The 23,854-nt window shown below is 36.4% G+C and overlaps 1 protein-coding gene across 5 annotated transcripts in view; it reads right to left on the reverse strand.

Annotated features, from left to right (window-relative positions):
• TLK1 (tousled like kinase 1) overlaps positions 1-23,854 on the reverse strand; it is a 153,947-nt gene that overhangs the window by 102,276 nt on the left and 27,817 nt on the right. For 2 of the 5 annotated variants that reach the window (XM_027591520.2, XM_027591516.2), the window contains exon 2: positions 4,201-4,319. In XM_027591520.2, the coding sequence (XP_027447321.1) occupies positions 4,201-4,319 (119 nt within the window). Of the gene's footprint in view, positions 1-4,200; positions 4,320-11,278; positions 11,328-13,865; positions 13,885-20,346; positions 20,368-23,854 lie in introns of those variants that run through there. The other 3 variants (XM_027591518.1, XM_027591517.1, XM_027591519.1) reach the window with 3 other exon arrangements.

A 23,854-nucleotide genomic window follows, 5' to 3' on the forward strand; every position in this document is an offset into this window, starting at 1 on the left:
AGACCAAACCATAAAAATCAAATACCTCCTAGGTCCACAATAACCAACTAGAAAATAAAAAAAAAACATTTAGCCACAAAAACTAAAGTATTCAGAAATTAGCCAAAAGAATTCATAAAAACTAGCCAAAAATTCTTAAGATCTCTATAGAGAGAACTGAATAGAGACACATTTCATGTATTTGGATAGGACAATCTAATCTTATAAAGGTTTTAACTACTCCTCAATTAATCTATAAATGCAATGCATTCAAAATAAGAATTCTACTTGATAATCTTTTAAGGAAAAAGACACAAATAAGCTATTACAGAAGAATCCCCAAATGGTAACAAGCAAATGAAGCGAAACTCAAATTTTAAATGAGGAAATAAAGAACCATAAAAAAACTAAGTCAGTTTTCTGAGTCAACTTTATGAAAGAAGATTAAAGAAGAGACTTGCTCTACCATATAAAAAAGATATACCAAAAATACAACAGTATTTTTTTAAAATGTGATACTGGGACAAGAATACAGACCAGTGGAATGTAAGAGAAATTTCAGACAGATCCATATGTATACTTGGCAAATTAATATATGATAAAGGTGGCATCACCTATCAGTGGAAAAATATGGATGATTTAAGAAGCATTGTGGAGATGGGCTCCTGGGTGGCTCAGTCAGTTAAGTGTCCAACTCTTGATTTCAGCTTAGGTCATGATCTCAGGGTCTTGAGATCAAGCCTGTGGCAGGCTCCACACTCAGGGAGTCTGCTTGAGATTCTCTCTCTCTCCCTCTGCCCCCACCCCTCTCTCTAAAATAAATAAATAAATCCTTTAAAAAATGTTTAAAAAAAAAAGCACTGTGGAGAAAACTGGTTCACCAGATGGAGAAAAGTAAAACTGGATCCCTATCAATACTATATAAAAGGTGGGGCCTAAAGGGCAAATATGATAGTAAAACTATAAAATTAACAGAAGAATCTGCAGAATATCTTTGTGGCCCAGGGGTGAGGAAGAAGTATTTAATTCTCAGAATACCTCAGGGTCCACTGAACCCAATTTTAATGTTTGAGCTTCTTTTTCAAGTAGTTCTACCTATTTGTAAGACTGGTATTTGTCACGAGGTGGGGAGAGAGGGGGGCGGGTGGAAACTGGGTGGCTCCGTCGGTTAGGTTCCGACTCTTGATTTCAGCTCAAGTCATGATCTCAGGGTCGTGAGATCAAGCCCCAAGTCAGGCTCATGCTTGGCGTGGAGCCTGCTTAAGATTCTCCCTCTCCACCCCCCCACCCCCTGTTCATGCTCCCTCTCTAAAAGAAGATTAGTATTTGGGGACTTTTATTCTTTCTTAGAGATCATCCAAAGAATAAAAATAAAATTTATTTTTAATGGACTAAAATGCATTCTCTCTTATAATTAATCACCAGACATCCAACAGACCCTTTCACAAATTTAAATTACATTATGGGATCTTATTGATCTTATTTTTCCTATATTTTGTTATTACATCATCCTAGGAATTACTTCATCATTACTCATTGTTCATCAATTATTCCCAACTATGCTAAAACAAACAAAAACCACTAAAAAAAATAGAAGAATTAGGATATGATAGGCAGAATAATGTCCCCCAATGACACTCACATCCTAATCCCCAGAACCTGTGAATGTTACAGGACTTTGCACATGTAAGAGGGTAAGGACTTTGAATTGGGGGAATTATACCAAATTATCCAGATGGGCATGAGCCAATCTAATCGCAAGTACTTAAAAGTGATGAATCTTTCTAGACTGTGGTCAGAGGGAGATGTGACTTCCAAAGAACAGTAAGAGAGTTGCATCATTGCTGGCTTTGAAGATGGAGGAAAGAGACTACCAGCCAAGAAATTCGGTCAGCCTCTAGAAGCTGGAAAAAGGCAAGGAAAAGGTGCCCCCCACTTCCCACCGCTGGAGCCTCCAAGAAAGAAATCAAGTTCTGCACACACATTGATTTTAGCCCAATGAGACCAATGTCAGACTTCTGACCCTCAAAACTATAAGAAAATGAATGCCTTGTTTTAAGCAACTCTGCAGTAGTTTTTTATGGTAAAGAGAAAAATAATGCAGATTTAATGACCTTAAAGAGTGATGCAATAGTGAAATAAGTGATTCTCTCTCAAGTTATTTTCTTGTCTTGCCCAAAGTACTGCATCATCCTTCAAGAATGTATAAAAGACTAGAGCAGGGGCGCCTGGGGTGGCTCAGTCAGTTAAGTACGGACTCTTGACTTTGGATCAGGTCATGATCTCACGGTCGTGAGATCGCACCCCATGTTGGGCTCCACGCTCAGCAAGGAGTCTGCCTGGGTTTCTCTCCCTCTGCCCCTCCTCCCACTCATGCGTGCAGTCACTTTCAAATGAATAAATAAATCTTAAAAAAAAAATACTAGAGACATCCTTGCAGATTGATAATAGATTGCACTGACTCCAGTGGAGAATTAAGAAATTTTCATTTTCCACCCAAGATGGTCAAGAGAAGAAAACGACAGTGGAAGACATTTTGTAATTATTAGAAAATCGGAAAATACAAAGAGATAACAACACCTCTAGACTCTCTAAAACTGATGGCAATGACTATGTAAGTGAAATCTCAGAGTCATTGAATGATATTATCCTAGATGAATTTTCTCAAATTCAAGAATCAATGAATTGGATAACATATTTCTAAGGAAAAAAAGGAAACATGGTATTTTCATTAGTTAGTCATTCAACTTAAGGACTTCATATAATATTCTTCTACATGAATCTGGACCACTTGATGCTCAAAGGATGCATAACAATATCCTTTATCTTTTAAGATGCTTGTGCACCAAGATTTACTTGATACAAAGAGGATTTTATGTTTAAATTATTATTAAAATGTCTAATAAAGTTGTTTTTCATTATACCTTTATTCCTACGGCTATAAATTAGTAGCAAAATAACTTAAAATATAAAAATAGCAAAAGGATGGGGCACCTGGGTGGTGCAGTTGGTTAAACATCCAACTCTTGGTTTTGGCTCAGGTCATGATCTCAGGGTGGTGAGATCAAGCTCCATGCTCAGCACAGAGCCTGCTTGGGTTTCTCTCTCCCTCTGCCCCACCCGCTGCTTGCTCTGTGGTGCTCTCTCTCTAAGTCTTTAAAAGAAAAAGGAAAAGGATCTATTTGACCCAGATGGTTCATAGTGACAACTGTTTTTCTAAGTACACCAAGAGCTATTCAAAATTTCAGAGTTATAGACTATAAGTTAAAAAAAATTTGTGACTTTGATTACAACAAAATTAAAGAGTCCTCTACAATAATCCTATATGATAATGGATATCATGAACAAAGGTGATAGACATGACAAAATGGGAGAAGTTATTTGCACTGTATACAACCAACATGGAATTGATATGTAAGTATACATGGAACATGGGAAAATCAGTTTGAAAAAGAAAGTAACCCTGATAGAAAAATAGGAAAAGCATTTTAACAATTTAGAAGAGACTCCCCAAAAGCTAACAAGCACATAAAGAAATGCTCAAAATAATTGGTGGTACAAGAAAAAAAAAAAAGAGAGAGAGATACTATTTTACACATTAGACTATCAAAAATGAGAAATCCAGATGATGCCAACTGCTTCTGGGATGTAGGGATACATAAATGATCATGCATTCTGTTAAAAGTGTGGGTTAGTCCTGTACAACTGTTCTGAATAGCAATCTTATACTATTCATTCAATTTAACTCTATATATACCCTATAACCCAGCAATTCTGCACCTAAGAATGTAACCTAAACAAATGCGCACAGAGGTCCATAAGAGAAAAAGTACATGAAATCCACTACAGTGTGAGCTGAAGACAACGTGAGGTCTATCACTGGAAAGCCTAAAAGATATGCAGCAGTTGTACAGATAGGAACAAGGGTGACAGAGGCAAGGAAGAGTAAAAATTATATAATGGGAGAAGAGCAGTTCAATCCACTCAATTAATTCTTACTCCTGAAACCAATTATGATGTATTAGAACATCATGCCCCTGAAGTATGTTATGCTATATTAAAAATCAGGTTTATAAATACTGAATTTTTCCTATATATTACAAAAATTACAGTAAGTGGTAATTTGCTATTAAACACATATGTAGGATTCTTTTACAAAATATGTTCTGGATCATTTAATACAATGAAAGAATGTCAAATAAAGATTATAATTTTACTCACTTTTGCTCCAACACTGCAACTGCCAGTGCTTCCAGTGCTCCCACTTGCAACTCCTGTAAACCTAGCTTCCAATAATTCTTGCCTTCTTGGATCCAGACTATGAAGCTCATCCATTGCACCTATTAATAACAGAAAAGGAAAATGAAACACAAATATATATCTTTATATACACACAAACACAAAATATATAGATGTGGCTAGTTGAGATGTCAATATAAACCTAATGATTGCATTCTATAAACAGACTGAGACGTTAAAATTTTTGTCATGTCCTTCAGTCATTTATAAAAACAACCAACAGTAAATTTCCCACACTTGTGACTGTAATCCACAGTAAGAAATATATTTTCTACCCAATTCAGTACAAAGACACATACACACATGTATTAAAAAATTCCACAAATACTTCTTACTGCATGCAGTGCACGCCAATATTTTCTAGTCTATTTTGTCCATCAGAAAAGGAAAACACTGGTTGTGAGCTATTTAATTGATTTCATGTGCCATAAATGGACCATGGGTCCACAGTTTGAAAAACACTACTCTCATAATCTTAGCTTATGCAGAATTCTGACACTGAGTAACATTAGTAGTTATTTTGTTTATTTATACCTTATCTGACTATATTTTAAACTGGGAAAGATTGTTTTATGACTGTCACATCCCAAAGATTTGACAGTTTTCAGTTTCTATCAGGTGAATGAAAAATATACATATATCAAACAGATCATTGAGGTAACAGCTATCACTGGAGAATCACTCCAACCACTGGAGAATTAAAGGGGAAAAATTAGCATCCTCATGTAATTGCTACTATGCAGACTAAAGCACCACAAATTCTAGCTAAGTTCAATTTTAAATTTCTTTTTTTCATGTCTGCCAACTCTCTACTGATAAAACTAAAACCTTAGAACTGACATAAATGAGTGGTTCTCGAAAGGAATAAGGAGCAATCCCCAATCACATGTGGACACTTTTAAACTAAACTAACTAGACCCCTTCCACATACTCTGACATTCCTCTATCTTAAAGTTTAACAGTTATTCCTATAGATTTTATCTTTTAAAATTGCTTTCATTACCTTTCATCATTATCTGGACAGAGGACTGGATGGATAATGGCCATCCTGCCATGTTTACTTCCATGTATCTGTACCTGAACATATATTTTCTGCCCACTCCTCCTTCTTCCATCTCAAAGAGGTAACTACCTTTAAAAAACTGAAGGCTTCAATTTTTGCTTTTGATCCCATTCCTTCTTGACATCCAAGGGATCTTGCATTTGCATGTATAGACCTAAAACTATAGAACTCTTAGAAGAAAACGTAGGGTAAAGCATCATGATCTTGGAGGATTTGGCAATGATTTCTTAGATATCAAACTGAGAAAAAATGCAAGATCCCTTGCAGCATACATAAATAAATCCTACAATTCAACAAAAAAACCTCAAACAACCCAATTTAAAACATGGGCAGGGGGGAGGGACGTGGGTGGCTCAGTCAGTTAAGCGTCTGCCTTTGGTTCAGGTCATGATTTTGGGGTCCTGAGATCGAGTCCCACATCAGGGAGCCCGCTTCTCCCTCTCCCTCTGCTGCTCCCCCTACTTGTGTTCTCTCGCTCTGTCAAATAAATAAATAAATAAATAAATAAATAAATAAATATCTTTAAAAAAATGGGAGGAGGTGGCACAGTCAGTTGAGTGTCCATCTGACTCTTGATTTCGGCTCAAGTCATGATCTCAGGGTCATAGGATTGAACCCCATATTGGGCTCTGCACCCCATGTTTGGCTCTGCACTCAGCGCAGAGTCTGCTTGAGATTCTCTCTCTCCCTCTCCCCCTCCACCTGTCTCTCTAAAATAAAACTAAATTAAAAAAATCTTTAAAAAAAAGATGGGCAGAGGACATGAATAGACATTTCTCCAAAGATATGTAACTGGCCAACAATTACATGAAAAGAGGTTCAATATCAATCATTAGGGAAATGCAAATGAAAACCCACGACATACCACTTCACACCCATTAGGATGGCTACTATAATAGAACTGAAAATAGTAAGTGTTAGTAAGGATGTGGAGAAATTTTGAACCTTTGTGCACGGCTAGTGGGAATGTAAACTGGTGCAACCATTGTGGAAAACCACATGGCAGTTCCTTAAAAAATTAAACATAGAATTACATATGATCCAGAAAGTCCACTTCTGAGTATATACCCAACAGAAATGAAAGCAAGAACTAGAATAAATCTTTATACACCATGTTCATACCAGCATTATTCACAACAGCCAAAAGGTAGAAGCAACCTAAGTGTCCATCAATGAATGAATGGATTAACAAAATGTGGTCTATGCATAAAACGGAGTATTACTCAACATTAAAAACAAAGGAAATTTTGACACAGGTCACAATATAGATGAACTTTGAAGACATTACGCTAAGTGTGAAATAAGCCAAACACAAAAGGACAAAAATTGTACAATTCCACTTATATGAGATTCCTAACAGTCAAATTCAGAGACAGAAAGTAGATGATGGCTGCCAGAGACAGAGGGGCATGGCGGAATGAGAAGTTAGTGTTTAATGGGTAGAGTTTCAATGGGGAAGATACAAAAGTTCTGGAGATGGATGGTGGTGATGATAGTACAATAATGTGAATATACTTAATGGCACTGAACTGTACACCTAAAAATAGTTAAAATGGTAAATGCTGTATTATGTACACTTTACCACAACGCTTACAAATAATTTTTTAAAAATAAATAAATTGAACTTCATCAAAATTTTAACTTTGCTAGTTCAAAAGACATGGTTGTAAAAATGAAAAACAAGAGACATGGAGAAAATATTTATAAAACATTTATGTGCTATATACTATTTCTACTTTTTGGCTTGGTAACCGGTTGATGGGATGGCCCACTGAAATTTAGCAGAGAAGATGAGGACCTAAGTCCCACTTTGACCTGAACCAACTAATAATGTAGTATTTTGTTTAACCCTGTTTTTGTTTCTTAGATATACAGCTTCCTCTAGGACCTCAACCCTCCCCCATGAGGTCCTAGAGGAAGCTAAACGCTCGAGGAAAAACAAACAATTGGTTTCTAACCAAAACTCCTACAGTGAGTCCCAACCTCACTAATAGTTCTTAACACCGTCTAACAAGTTTTTACAACTTATTTTTTTTTAAATATTTTATTCATTTATTTGAGAGAGAATGAGATAGAGCATGAGAGGGGGGAGGGTCAGACGGAGAAGCAGACTCCCTGCTGAGCAGGGAGCCCGATGTGGGACTCAATCCCGGGACTCCAGGATCATGACCTGAGCCGAAGGCAGTCGCTTAACCAACTGAGCCACCCAGGCACCTAGTTTTTACAACTTTTTAATAGCAATGTATGCAAGAACCCCTGGTATAATTCTTGGCAAATAAAAGATGCTTAACAAATATTAGCATACTTGTCTAATTAAACATTTTATTTATCTATTAGAGAGAGAGCACAAGCTGGCGGGGGAGCAGCAGGCAGAGGAAGAGGGAAGCAGGATCCCCACTGAGCAGGGAACTCAACATGGGGCTCGATCCCAGGACCCTGGGATCATGAACTGAACTGAAGGCAGACACTTAACTGACTGAGCCACCCAGGCGGTCCTAGGATACTTGTCTAAATAAAAATATAACCTTGAATACTAGAGCCTTGCCTCCCAAAATGCAGTCCATTGACCAGCAGCATCTGTTACCACCTCAGATGCTTATAAGAAATGCAAAATCTTGGGTCCCACCCCTAGACCTAGCAAATCAGAATCTGCATTTTAATAAGATCTTCAGGTAATTATTATGTGCATTCATGTCTGAGAAGCACTGCTATAGAATCTGGGTCCTCAAACTTTTCCTGAAAAGGGCCCAATTGTATTTCAGTCTTTGCAGGCCAAGGACAAAAACATGTAGATACTTACATAATGAGAGAGAAAAACTTCCTATAAACGTTCTATTGACAAAATTCAAGATATAGTAACTATATTTTATATTATAAAATATAAGTTTGCTGATGAAAAAATGGAATTGGGATAACAATTTTAGTTTCCTATCATCAAAATCTATTGCAAATATTCAACTGATTATGTTGATCAGCTTTCATGTATTTATCTTTGAAATGTCTTCTCTGACAGATAGGTACTGCTAAATACTGGTATTGACCCACAAGTACATGATTTTAATGAGTATATTCATTACTTTGAAGGCAGCTATAGAAGTCTCTTAGATTCTTTTGATATTTGCTTTTCAATATGTCACTACACTGCAGAATAAACACTTCCAATTGGAAGTTAGGTAGAAGTTCCTCAAGTGCACAATTAAAAATGGATTTTGAGATATGGAAACTTTCTTTGCGCTTGCATCAATGTCTGAAAAATGTTGCTGGAACTGTAGTTTGATGGTGGAAAATATATTCACGCAAATTCATATGGGAATGAAGATCTCACTTTGACAGAAGAAATGTATAAAGCAGCTTGATGTTACTTGTGATTCAAACATCAGTTGTCACTGAAATGACTTAACTGCAGCTAAAGTTCATATGTAAGCACTATTTTGCCTCATAATTTTATGTTAGATTCATTCATAAATATTTCTAAATCTTCAGAAAAAGCTAATTTCCAAAGCCAATCAGTATTTGACAATAGTGGTTGAAGGTCATCCTGCTTCACTCAGAAAATTTCAATATCAGTCCTAAGCTCAAAATATTGTAAAACAATTTTACTATACTAAAGCCAGTCAAGATATCCAGCTTCTATGGCCAACAAAAACTCACACAGCTGATGCTAATTAAATCCATGAGAGCAAATGAAGAGCACCACCGACAATACTGATTCAGTAACACATGATAAATTCAAATATTTTCTGCAAAGTACCTACTTTATGAATAACACAACAAATAACCATAGCTTTGAACACCTCACATTTTTTTAAAGATTTTATTTATTTGAGAGAGAGAATGAGAGAGAGAGAGAGAGAGCACACATGAGAGGGGGGAGGGGCAGAGGGAGAAGCAGACTCCCTGCTGAGCAGGGAGCCTGATGCGGGACTCGATCCTGGGATTCCAGGATCATGACCTGAGCCGAAGGCAGTCGCTTAACCAACTGAGCCACCCAGGAGCCCAGAACACCTCACATTTTTATAAGCTTCGTAAAGTTATCCAACTAAGCCTTTTTCTGTTCCACACATACTTTTACCACCATCAGTTTTAACACATCTTATCAGATTCCACTTCAGATTGTACTTAGTGTTTTCTCAACTTTGAAGATATTCTTGTGTGTAGTTGTTCTCTACAGACTATTCACAGAGTTTAATTGTTCTGCCACTTCAAATCTGGCATTGACACCTTGAATAAACAACAACTGAATACTATCAATAACATCTGTCAACTCAGCAAGGGCCAAGGAAAACCACTATAAATTACTTGCCTTGTTTTTAATTTACTGATGTTGCTTCAAATGTCCTCAACTCTTAAATCAACTGTTCTTGCCAAAAAATTTATAGTCTAAAACAAGTTTATTTTTCTGGACACATTTTTTTTTTGCTGCAATCAAATACAATTTAATTAACTCACCATCAGTAAATGGCTTTCCTTACTTGGCTAACAAATGAGCCACTTGGAAACTTATTTTGGTGGCAGCCTCATTTTCAATTTTTATTTTTATGAAGAAATTATGCTGTGATAAGATACTCCATTTTAAATTGACTGTTACTTTAAGAAAATAGAATTGAGAATAGTGTGGTATATGCTTAGTCTAATAATGTCAACATATATTCTTCTCTAACAGCTACAGTGTCACTGCATAATAAAAAAATGTTTTGCTCTCTAATTCAACAAAATAATACACACTCCACTGTGCCTTAAAAGCATGGCACTCAGAGTCCATTTTTCTTTTCTTGTTTTGACATGATAGATATGCACTGGTATAAAAAAATAAAACAAATATTGCAGGCTGGCAATACACATGGCACTCAAAACACTGTCAAGTTAGAACAGCAGCACTGAAATTTGTAGTGCACCAAAAGCTGTATGAAGTGATAAGAACGTCACAACTACTCTGCTCTGCCATTATAATGCAGAAACAGCTGTGTTCCAATAAAACTTTATTTATGGGCACTAAAATTTGAATTTCACATATCATAAAGTATTGTTCTTTCAATTTTTTAACCATGCAAAAATAGGTACTTTTCTGACTCCTGCTGTAGCAAACACATTTCAAAGATTTTAATTTTTTATGGAATCAAACTATTTCTGACACTTAACAGAAATTTGGTCCTTAATTACAAGAGATGAGATTTTCTGAAGAATATGTAATTTCACTATAATCCACTAAATTCTTTATTATACAATAATATACTTTTGAAAAAGAAATTATAAAAGCCACTATAAAGACCATATCATCCTTAAAGAATACCCATCTCTAAATACAACCACCCGTCTCCTAATTATGCTACTATTCTTACTAAACTGCTCCATAAAATGTGTAATAAACCCAAAATTTCACATAAAAAATATAATGAGATGTCACTACCCAAATTAGAGATCACATCCTATTCTTTTTTTTTATAAAGATTTTATTTATTTATTTGACAGAGACAGACAGCGAGAGAGGGAACACAAGCAGGGGGAGTGGGAGAGGGAGAAGCAGGCTTCCCGCCGAACAAGGAGCCCAACACAAGGCGCGATCCCAGGACCCTGGGTCCACGACCAGGGTGCAGATGCTTAACCAACTGAGCCCACATCCTATTTTATAAAGAAAAAATTTAGGGAAACGTAAAGGAAGGCCACAGTTTTACCCATTAGAGAAGTATGTCATGGCCCCTTCTAATAAACATTTTCTCTCTCCCTCTCTTACACACACTTACACACACACACACACACACTCTTTCACTCACTCAATAGATGTTAGTTATTATAAAACTAGCCTCCCAAGGTGACCAGGCTAAAACAGATGCATGTATTTAGACATAGTATTAGTTCTGGTTAGTCAGCATTACTTTATAGTTTTATCACCTTTTTATGACAAGGAATCTATCTTTCATTATATCATTTTTTAATTACCTTAAGACTTCATCTTCCTTGGCAGATAGTCAAAACAAAATCACGATATCTAGAAAGCATGTTAATACCAGAAAGGTTAATACCAGTTACCAAAAAGTAAATGAGTTTGCTCACTTAGACCTTTCTAATAAATTCAACTGCTACTAAGCCATTGCCTTACATTTTTAAATTTAAAACTTCCTGAAGTCTGAAAATATTTTAACTCATTCCAGATTTTAATTGTTACTTTTTATATTTCATCTGATAAGCTTATTTATACAGAACAGTTAAGGTCTTTCTTCTATTAATACTTTTCACATTATACTTGATAAGGCAAAGAACTCTGATTAAAACACAAATACCATGATAAAGTTAGAAATTATTTCAACAAGATAAAATATTCCATTGAAATCACTCCTTTTATTTTTTAATGCATTTCAAAGTATAGGAAACAAAAAGAATTTAAGAAGTCTACACTGTTCAACACTCCAGAATTATTTCTGACTCTTGTCTTTAAACATCCATTTCAACATGGTTAATAGAATATATCTATTTTCAAATACAGTATTTCGTATCATATATTTAGCAAACATAGCTATTACTTTTGTTGACTACATTACATTCTAACATTTATTCCACAGCTTGATTGCCAATTTAAAACCAAATACCCTAATTTTTTGGTACTTAAATGAACATGTTAAATGAGCTATCACAAAAGTGGCCCAATTTCTTTCATAACCTTTTCCTCCCATGAATCTAAAAAAAGATCTCCCACATTTTTTCCCTCGTGATTTTAAATATTAGCATTTGGAAATTTAATCCATTTAGAATTTAATTGTATATAGCTATATTTTTTTCCAAAGGAAAATGTCATACAATTTCTCACAAATGCAACCTTTCCCACTGATCTGAAATACTTCTCTAGCCATCTATCATATTCCCACATAAATATGGGTCTGTTTCTGTACTTTATTCTGTTTCACTAAACTATTTGAGCTATACATATCTTATCCATCTACCTACACATATATGTATTGTATATATACATATACATACACACACATAAGTACACTCTCTTTCAGACACACACCCCAAATATTTCATCGAGAATGACTGAAAAGAGTAAGCATAGAAAGCCAGATTCCTGAATCTAGTATATACATTCAGTTATATAAGGCTGTGGTAAAGAAAAGACAGGTCTGATCTAGAACCACTCTATGTCAGATTAATACCTCACCTTATCTTTAAGATACTTAGTCATTTTAAACACTTTTTTTTATAATCCTTACAGCAAAGAATTCAGACATACTCAGACTAAATTATTCATATAAAAAATAGCTTGCATCAGAGTAAAGCACAGAGTTTTGGTTTTTGCTTCTCTGCCCTGTCATGACCTTAGAGAATTAATAATAATTTAATTTCATATTTTATTCTTATAAATAAAAAACATCTGACAGCTAATTTTTCTTTAATCAGAAATAAATACACAAATAGACAAGTTGTGTAAGCATGGCCAAGTTCCTTAGCCATGTTTCAGCTTCTTTATATATAAAACAGATAATAAAAGTATGTACCTTATAGTTGTTAGAGTAAGATAAGTGTATATGAAGAGTTTTAAACTAAACCTGTCACTCAGTATTCAATAAATGTGAGCATATATGTATGCTACAATATAAGTGCTCAATAAAGACTGGCATTTATTATGTACATAATATAAGCTCCCTTCTAGCTTTCTCCCTGTGGTTAGAATTTCCTGGTAGGTAAAATGGCATATACTTCAATGCCTAATTTTTTTGTTAATGTCAAAGTAACGTAACTAACTCCTATACCTCTACCTTCTTTAAGCTTATAATAATTTGCTATTTTTAGAATCAATTTTCTCATATACACACATGTATACATATACACACATATATGCATGTACATGTACATATGTGTATACATACATACATATATATATGTATTTTTATAGTAGGCTACTTCTCTATTTTAACATCCTGTTCTCATCTTAAGGAAATTGAGATACTGAGAGATTAAATCATATTACCTATTGTTAGAACTGATAGCCACTCAACTAAGCACCCCTTATTCCAAAAGAGCAGTCCAAAAGAAGAGTGTAAGAGTGTGTGTGTGTGTGTTTGTGTGTGTGTGTGTGTGTGTGAGAGAGAGAGAGAGAGAGAGAGAGAGAGAGAGAGAGAGAGGAAGAAAATGAACACGCATGTGCTTATATATGTAAAAAGCAATGTTTTCTAAGAAAGGTCCAAAATAGGAATTTGGTAAAACCTGGACTAGTTATTACTTTCTTCTTATTACTACAACGTCAACTGGTATCCTATCCCTAACCTAAGTACTAATTACTCAAGAATCTTTTTTAGTTCCATGCTTTTTCCCCATTATTAATGTAATAAATGCTGGCTGAAATAAATCATACAGAAATATAAAAACGAAAGCCCCAATACTCCCCTGTTTCCCAAAATCCCACTCCTCAGAGGTAACCATTTTGATATACCTTCAAAAGGACAGTGATGACTGACTGCCCCGCAGTACTCCTTTTTGGTCTGTTCTATCCTAATAGGGCAGGGTGAAAGAAGGACTCCAGAACAGTTACCTCGTACAGTCCATCTGCAGCAGGGAAGTAAACCTCTGACAAGGAAGTTGCATGCACTCTACATAAGAAGTCCAAGTTGAGCACTATCCACCTTTCAAAACACTATCTGAAACAATGTATTATAATAAACAAGGATAAAATATTCTAGATGTTTATACAGTGATTTCAACACAGGCATTATTTCACCAACGTCATCTCTATCATATCTTCAAAAGACTCTTAAAATGGATTTCTGTGGACACTTATTGTAGCAAAATAGCTTTAGGGTTAAGAGCATAGGCTCTGCTGCCAGAATCCCAGCTCTGTCCTCATCCATAAAATCCTGGTAATAACAGAGACTACTCAACAGGATTCTTATGCAAATTCAATGAGATGATACTGGCAAGCCCTTAGCAGGTTCCTGGAATATACAGCCTCCATAATTTTTACTTACTATTACTGAGTCCTAGAAAAATAAGCAACTTCCCCAAAATTGCATGCCAAGTAAGTGATGTGAGAACAGAAAGCAACAAAAGGATATTAACAAACAGTAGAGCATTCCAGTTTACTCATTTTCAATTTCACTAGCCTAAATCTTCAAAGAAGAAAAAAATAAAATTTTTAAATTAATAAACCCAAAAGATTTCCAACAAAAAAACCACTCTGCTTAGGAACCCTACCTGCTCTAAATGCCCACACAGACATGTTCAACATAAATTATGCTGCTCAATGAAAATAAAAACAATCTTTAACCATCATTACCAACTCTAAATTACTGTACAACTCCAGAGAATGCCAAAAGTTTTGGCGCCAGATACATAAATGAGTGCATAAACCCATTAAGATCATAACATTCCTCTAGAAAGATACATTTCCAAAGACCAAATCACCCAAGATACAAAATTTTTAAATTCTAGTAATATTTTCTATTACCGTCAACCTTAACAGAAATGCCAACATGTAACTTTAGTTTTTAAAATATTTATATATGGTTTTATATTTATATATACATAATATTAATATATATGTATTTAGAGGGGGGCAGGGAGATCCAAAAACAAAGAGGAGGGGGAAAGAGAGAGAGAGAGAGAGAATCTTAAGCAGGCTCCAGGCCCAGCGCAGAGCCCAATACAGGGCTTGATCTCACAACCCTGAGATCATGACTTGAGCTGAAATCAAGAGTCAGATACTCAACCAACTGAGCCACCCAGGCGCCCAACCGACTTGTAACTTTAGAAAAATATGTAAGTAAATCAACTTTAACAAAGGATGAGAAATTGTGATTTTTAACAGGGTGAACCACATGAAGTTATATTCAAACATTTTAAATATATAAAATAGGTTTGTAGGGTTCAAACAATTTACTTGATGACCAGAATGGTCTAGAGTATAAGCAGTCCTCTAGTATCTTTTTTTTTTTTGATGTCTGATCGTATTTACTTGTCACTCATAGAAAATCTCATTTTTGACTGGACTCAGACTTAAAGGTAGAAGCTCTCAGAGAGGACAGCCTCTGTCTCTTGGCAACCTGTTCCTGGCGTTTTTCTTTGGCCTCCTTCATTCTCTTGGCCAAAAGTTTAGCATATTCTGCAGCCTCCTTATTTTTCTTAGTGTGCTGCTTCTTCAAAGCAATACGCCGCCGTTTGTGCTGGAGGACTCGTGGAGTAACAAGACGCTGAATCTTAGACGCTTTGGTTCTAGGTTTCTTCCCTTCTTTGTTTAGGGGCTTTCTCACAACATACTGGCAGAGATCATCTTCTTTAGAGAGAGTCTGTGGATTCTGCTGGCTCTTTTGGACCCCAGGCGACGAGGCACAGTAGTATCAGGGAGTCCAGGAATATCCTTCTCCCCTTTTTTTTACAATGACCAAGTTGAGAACACTGAGATTGGCATCCACAATGCAACCCCAAACAGATTTGCGCTTTCTCTCTCCAGTCCGCCTTGGTCTATAGCAGGAATGCCCCTTACTCAGCAGCAGGAGGACACGACCATGGGTCAAGACACCCTGCTTCATGGGGAAGCCTTGTTTGTCATTGCCACCACTGATTCGGACCACATAACCCTTCCATTCTTCACCCAGAGCATCAGCAGCAACTTCTGTGGCCATACACTTCTCATAAAGGTACGAAGTTTGCGTTCATCGTCCACTTCAATGAGTTTCTGGCAGCCAATAGCTGGGAAAGAGATGTTCAGCTTCATCCTGAAGCAGCCTACCGTCTCCGAGGCGCCATGAAAAAGAGCCTCTAGTATCTTTACAAATGATTATGACTGCCATTTTACAGAAATTCAATACAGAATACAGAACTCAAAGAAATTGTGGGTCACATCATTCTCATACATTTTTAATTTGTGTATTATTTCAAAGTTGCCAAAATGGAGTGATAAATGCAAAGCCTTATTAAGTTTATATCTTATAAGGTTGGCCCTCATAGTCTTCCAGCAAATCTGTACATTTAAAAAGTCTGACTTATACCAAGTTTTCTTTCAATTATAGTTAATTTTCTAACTTAACATTTATTTCCCAATGTCAAGTTATTTGTCTTATGAAGAAAAGGACATGTACCTTTATAGTGACAAGAAATAAGCAATTTCACTTCTTCCCATTTTTACTACTGGTCATAAACCCCAAATTGGCAACAATAAAGAAAAATGCAAAAATGCAAAAAATCAGAGCCTAAAAATCCCACTCATAGTCCTACTACACAAAGATAACCTAATCTCAACCACACTCAAGTTTTCTTCCAGTCTTTTTTCTGTTTACTCTTTTTTAAAGACCTATTTATTTATCGGGGGAGGTGGGGCATAGGGAGAAAATCTCAAGCAGACTCCCTGCTGAGCACAGAGTCTGACTCCCAGATCGTTCTCACCACCCTGAGATCATGACCGGAGCAGAAAACAAGAGTCGGACGCTTAACTGACTGAGTCACCCAGGCGGCCCATTTTTCTGCATACTTTTTATCCCTTGATTAACTTTACACTTTTTATAGTAGCCCCTGGCATTCAAAGATGTTTCCACATTCATAATTTCAAAGATTTGCAAAAGACCCTAAAAGTGATGACATAATAAAATTAATTATTCGCTGAAGTGCTGCTAAAACGAGAAACTTATATAACCTCCACCCATTCAATTCTCAGTCTGGGTTTGATTTTCCTTATAGGTAGTCATATAGCCTGAAAGTCATATAGTTATCCCAACCCCACACCAAAAAACTATTTTGTTTTTGAAAAATCTTTCCCCCAAATAAACCTGATTAACAATGTTAACGATGGAAGTGCCAGTGGCAGTTCTTTGCCATAAAAAGAAACTTCAGATAAATTATAAATGTAATTTATGTAAGTTTACTGCATATTAATGCTACTACTCTACACAGTATCCACATTTTAATAAAATTGATTTAAGTTTCCTACAAGTAACTTAAACTTTTGTATTAAAACTGATGACTATCAAACTGTGTGAGGGGTATGTTAAGGTTCACTGCAATATTCACTCTACTTAAATAAATTAAAAAATGTTCCCATAACAAAAAGCTAACAACTTTTTATATTTTCCTACATTTTTGTGAGGGAATTTGTCTTTTTTATTTTTTTTTAAAGATTTTTATTTATTTATTGAGAGGGAGAGAGAGAGAGAGAATGGGAGAGAGCATGAGAGGGAAGAAGGTCAGAGGGAGAAGCAGACTCCCCGCTGAGCAGGGAGCCCGATGCGGGACTCGATCCCGGGACTCCAGGATCATGACCTGAGCCGAAAGCAGTCGCTTAACCGACTGAGCCACCCAGGCGCCCATGAGGGAATTTGTCTTAAGGGCATTTGCAAATTTCAGAACTAAGAAAGCTGTCTGATAGCCATCACTGTCAAGATTCTACACTAATTACTATTTTGTATCTTATGTTCTTACAAAAGCAATTTTCCACATTATGACATGTTTTCATGAACATTTCATGACTACCTAACATTCCATTAAATGGATATACAGTAATATATTTAATCATTCCCCTACCATTGGCGATTCAAGTAGTTTCTAATTTCCTGCTATTAAAAAGAGTGCTGCAACAAACATCATTCTACCTAAAATGCTGTTTGAAATTAGAATTATTTCCTTAGAACAATGACTCCCAAAGCCTAGTAGGAAAAATGTTATTTTTCCATATTTATTTATCTCTCCCAGATCCACCTCACCAATCTCCATCCAGAGTCAAAAGGTAACTGTGCAGAAATGAGTTTACATAGCAAGTGTGAGGATGCTATCTTTAGAAAGGCCTGCTGAAGAGTAATTACCACCCTTCCCTAACTGATAAGGGTGGCTCACAGTGCCTACACTGTTCGTGGAAACAATGTGGTTGGTATATGCTAGGAATAAGGTACCCCCAATTAAAACCTTGTATGTAGAATCTCTAGTGAACTTCCCCAGACAGACACATTGCACACATGTTGCTGCATTTTCATTGGGGGAAGATTATGTACTCTGTGTACCCCTCTTGTGAGGGAAATAGCATAAGAAAGCCTGTGTATGGATTCCTCCAGACTCTGCCTATGTTTTCCCCTTAAGATTCAGCTGTGTATCTTCACTATGTTGCTGCAATATACAACAAACATGAGTACAACTATATGCTGAGCCCACTAGCCTTTCTAGTTAATCTCTGAACATAGGGGTAGCCCTGGAGACACATTACACAGTATGTAAAGCTCATTCAGCCTACCTGACCACTCTAAAACAGGCTGAGAGAACATCTGGTCACTAGTGAGGCACCACATTCATAGCCCTAGGTAAAAACTAGAGATCACCCTGCTATTTGAGGTTATGGAGAACCTCAAGTAAAGTTAAATTTCACATATTTCCCTGCCAAGACAGGCAAATGCTTTAATTCTAAAACTCCCTAGCAGACACAGTAATTCTGAGTCTGCAGCTTTATCAGTGAGATGGCCTATCTCTTCTCACTAGACTATAAACTCCAAAAGAACAGGAATTGGGGGGCGGGGGGCTATTTGTTCACTGAATATCAAGACACCTAAAAGAATGCTCAACACATAGAAGACTCTCAATAAATATTTCTTGAATGAATAAATGGATATTCTCAGGCATCCCCAAATTTTCAAACTAAAGAAACCTGTTCTAAAAGACAACCAAATCTGTATTTCAGGTCCACTGCTTTAGTAACTCTCAGCCTCAGTTTCCTCATTCATACAATGAAAATAGCCATCTAATTTACTGGCATGAAGAGGAATACAACATATGGGTAAACTCCTCCTGGCATAAAACAGACATGTAATAACATGAATAGAACTTATTTAGAAAGCCAAGGAAGCTCAATAAGAAAATCAACATAATATAAAAAAATTAAGGGCACCTGGGTGGTGCAGTCAGTTAAAGCATCAGACTCTTGGTTTCAGCTCAGGTCTGATCTCAGGGTTGTGAGATCAAGCCCTGCACTGGGCTCCATGCTTAGCGGGCAGTCTCCTTAAGTTTCTCTCTCCCTCTTCCTCTGCCCCTTCCCACTACCCCACGGCACACACATGCTTTCTCTCTCTCTCTCGCATAAATAAATAAATAAAGCTTTAAAAAAAATTAGTTCAATCAGGTAGAATATTAAGTACTGTTACTTGGAAAGTATTACGGCATCTGCATTTCTGCCTGATTATAGATTCCAGGGTGGATTCATGGACACCAGTTAGGCGGCCACTGTAGCAATCCAGTAAGAGAAGACACTAGTTTGAACTAGTACCACGTAAGACCAGAAAGGTATCTAGAAGATGAAAAAACAAGAGGACTTGGTAGCAAACTGAATTTGAAAAGGAAAGGAAAGGGAAATGTTTCTGGTTTACACATGGATAATTGGTAGTAACAGTCACTATAAAAGGAACTGGTTTGGGGAGACAGACCATGAGTTCCTATTTGAAGACACTGAACTTGGTGTGTTTTATGGACAACAGTGAGTTTCTTCATGCAGACCTCACTTATCCACTCATCTAACAATGAAGACTAAGGCTCACAGTTACCTATTTTATGGGTAATGGTTCAATTATCATTAGCAAAGAGCACAGGGTAGCAGGAAGGAAGGACAGGTACAAAGAAAGCCCAGCTCAATATACAAAAAATAAAAGTACAAAGGATGAGGAAAAACTGCTTTCACTGACCACTTAGATATTTAAAAATTAATCCAGGGGCGCCTGGGTGGCTCAGTCGTTAAGCATCTGCCTTCGGCTCAGGTCATGATCCCAGGGTCCTGGGATCGAGCCCCGCATCGGGCTCCCTGCTCAACGGGAAGCCTGCTTCTCCCTCTCCCACCCCTGCTGCTTGTGTTCCTTCTCTCACTGTCTCTGTCAAATAAATAAAATCTTTAAAAATAATAATAAAATAAAATAAAATAAAAATTAATACATACTATGGATCACTTATACAATCAACTCTATTGTAAGTCAATGGGCCTAAAAGACAAGATAGTGTTCACACTATGAACTCACAATATCAATGAGGAGAAAGACAAATAATGTAAAAGAATAAACCTTGGGGGGCGCCTGGGTGGCTCAGTCGTTAAGCATCTGCCTTTGGCTCAGGTCATGATCCCAGGGTCCTGGGATCGAGCCCTGCATTGGGCTCCCTGCTCCGCGAGAGGACTGCTTCTCCCTCTCTCACTCCCCTTGCTTGTGTTCCTTCTCTCACTGTGTCTCTGTCAAATAAATAAATAAAATCTTAAAAAGAAAAAAGAATAAAACTTGAGATGATCGTGGCTGGATACAACAGAATCAATTTTATGAACTACCTACCATGTATGTCTAAATACTACAGAGCATAATAACTCTCTAAACTGCTTAACATACTATTTGATTACAATATACAGCAAGGTGTGAATGAATAATTCTACAGGACACATAAAAATCAATCCTATTTCTTTCCTAGTCATATTATATGCACTTCATCTTCCCAGGTTGCTGTTGATGCACTTTGAAAACAATTACAGCATGTTTAGCTTCTCTATCAGACTGGCTTTTGGTAAATCAGAGCTTCCACTACTGTGCTCCTCATTCTTCTAAGTTATTACCTTTATAAGTAATAGTAAATTATGTTAATTTACTTATCTGTACTTGTAGAACACACTGCAAGAGAGGAAAAATGTATTCTTAAAAAATATAGTCAGCTAACAAATAACCTGATTTTAACATGGGCAAAGAACTTAAAACATTTCTCCAGAGATAGCACAAATGGTCAGCATGTGTAGAAAAAGATGCTCAATACCACTAATAATTAAGGAAACGCATATAAAACCCACAAGATATTGTTTCACTCTTCTTAGGACTGCTACTATTTAAAAAATAGAATATAAGTGTTAGCAAGGATGTAGAGAAATTGGAAGGCTTGTGCACTGTGGATGAAACTAAAATGGTACAGCTGCAGTGCAAAACAGTATGGCAGTTCCTCAAAAAAATAAAATTACCATATGATCCAAGCAATCTCACTTCTGGGTATATACCCACAAGAACTCAAAGCTGAGTCTCAGAGATATGTGCACACCCGTGTTTATAGCAGCCTTATTCACAACAGGCAAGGCATGGAAGCAAGCCAGGCAACCATCAATGGATGAATGGATAAACAAAATGTGGTATATACATAAAATGGAATATTATTCAGCCGTTAAAGGGTAGGATATTCTGACACATGCTACAATACAGATGAACACTGAGGACAGTGTGCTAAATGAAATAAGCCAGTCACAAAAAGACAAACATGTATGACTGCATTTATATGATATACCTTAGAGTAGTCAAATTAATAGTATAAAATGGTGGTTTTCAGGGGTTGGGGGCAGAGGGGAGTGGAAAGCTGTTGTATAATGGGTATTACAGCTTCAGTTTTGCAAGATAAAACAGATCTGGAGTTATCTACTTGAATAACTGATTAATTTGAAGCATTCAACTTCCTCACAGAAAATTACTCTATACCAGGGACAGGGAGCACCACCTGTTTTTGTACTATTCATGAACTAAAATGGTTTTTACATTTTTAAATGTTTGCGAAGGGGAGATCAAAAAGAAGAGCATTTCATGACAAGTAGAAATCACGTGAAATTCAGATTTCAGTGTCCATAAAAAAAGTTTTATTGGAACAAAGCCACACCCATTCAGACAGAGAGTAATTCTAACAGAGACCTTTTGGCCTAAAAAGCCTAAAATACTTACTAACATGCTCTTTGCAAAAAGTCTGCCAACTCATGCTCTATACGTAATTCCAAAATAAGGAATTAGGTACAAAGCAAAAATAAAATGAAGTAAATAATAGTTTTTTAAATTTTGATTTAATGATTCTTTTAAAAATACAACAGAAAACTCTTTTATGTGGCTTTTTATTTCTACCATCAAGACATCTGCATATACAAAGAGGCACACAGGCATGTGAGCACATGTGTTATTTTTAATACCTGCAGTATCTGGAGTTAAGCCTCAATCTTAGGATAAACTTTCATTAGTAGTCAAGCTCTTTGGGTACTCAATAAATACAGGATTTATACAACTACTTAATTACCCAGCTTTGCCTTCTCAAATAACTGGGTTAAAGTCATTTTTATTTTATACAAATTTAGAAAAGATGTCCTAAATAAAGTTGCTGAGGGGTGCCTGTGTGGCTCAGTCACTGAGCGTCTGCCCCCAGCTCAGGTCATGATCCCAGGGTCCTGGGGTCGAGCCCCTTCCTGCTCAGCAGGAAGCCTGTTTCTCCCTCTCCCACTCCCCCTGCTTGTGTTCCTTCTCTTGCTCTCTGTCAAATAAATAAATAAAATCTTAAAAAAAAAAATAAATAAATAAAATTGCTGAGAGCTCATGATACTGAAAAATTTGCATCACTTTTATCATTTTCTTATTAAAGGCAAGCTTTGTGGGGTAGAGGTAAGGGTTGTAATTGATCATGTTAGCTGTTAAAGATAACTAAAATGCTTTAAACATCAAGTTTTAGACAGTGTTCCAACTAACTATGCATCTATGCTTTGGTCAATAACTTGTTAATAGAAAATTTAAGGAAGAATATTTATTAAATCGCAAAATACTTAAAACAACATTTAACATATATACCTATGTTTTAGCAAGTAAAGAATAAATAATTACTATAAATTGATCCTGGCAAGGAGGCTGCCATAGGAAAGTATACTGATCTCGATTTCAAATTTCAGATGCCAGTATTTGGGGAACAAGCTGAAATCATTAACCCCCCTTAAAATTCCCATTTTCTTTCTTCTGCTGCTCTGTAATCTAGAGAAGTAAATTAGACATTACAAACAACTGCAAGTAGTTTTAACATAAGAACTGTCACAGTCCGGGCACCTGAGTGGCTCAATCATTGAGCCTCTGCCTTCGGCTCGGGTCATGGTCCCAGGGGCCTGGGATCGAGCCCCACATCGGGCTCCCTGCTTGGTGGGAAGCCTGTTTCTCCCTCTCCCACTCCCCCTGCTTGTGTTCCTGCTCTCACTATCTCTCTCTCTGTCAAACAAACAAACAAACAAATAGAACTGTCACAGTCCTTGTCATCAGTACATACTGTAGTCAAAGTAAGCTTTGGTAGTAATAAGCTGTAGTAATGGGTCCATGGTATCGACACTGTGACCTCAGTTAACTTTGCTCCCTCCCACAAAAAAATCCACCTAAATAATTTTATGATTAAGCAATTCAAAGCTGCATCCTTTTCAATAATTTTGAGAAACTTGAGTAATTTTTAAAACAAACCACAAACAAAAAAGGTAATAAACATGTGGAAAACTGCTTATGTTCTTGGTAATCAAATATATACAAGTAAAACAACCTGGAATACAACCACACAAGCCAGTTTTAAAATACAGTACCACTAGAGCAGTGATGTTTCCATTAAACTGGTTCATGTGTGTTGCTGATGGCACTGTAAATAGGTACAACTCTTACAATATAACAACATCCAGAAAGAAATTCATACTTTTTGACTAACTTAAACTGAAACAATAACTGCAACATTTGAAGCATGACAATTTTCAAATGCATACAAAGTATTATACTA

This window comes from Zalophus californianus, chromosome 3 (assembly GCF_009762305.2).
Source record: "Zalophus californianus isolate mZalCal1 chromosome 3, mZalCal1.pri.v2, whole genome shotgun sequence".
Lineage (NCBI taxonomy): Eukaryota > Metazoa > Chordata > Mammalia > Carnivora > Otariidae > Zalophus > Zalophus californianus.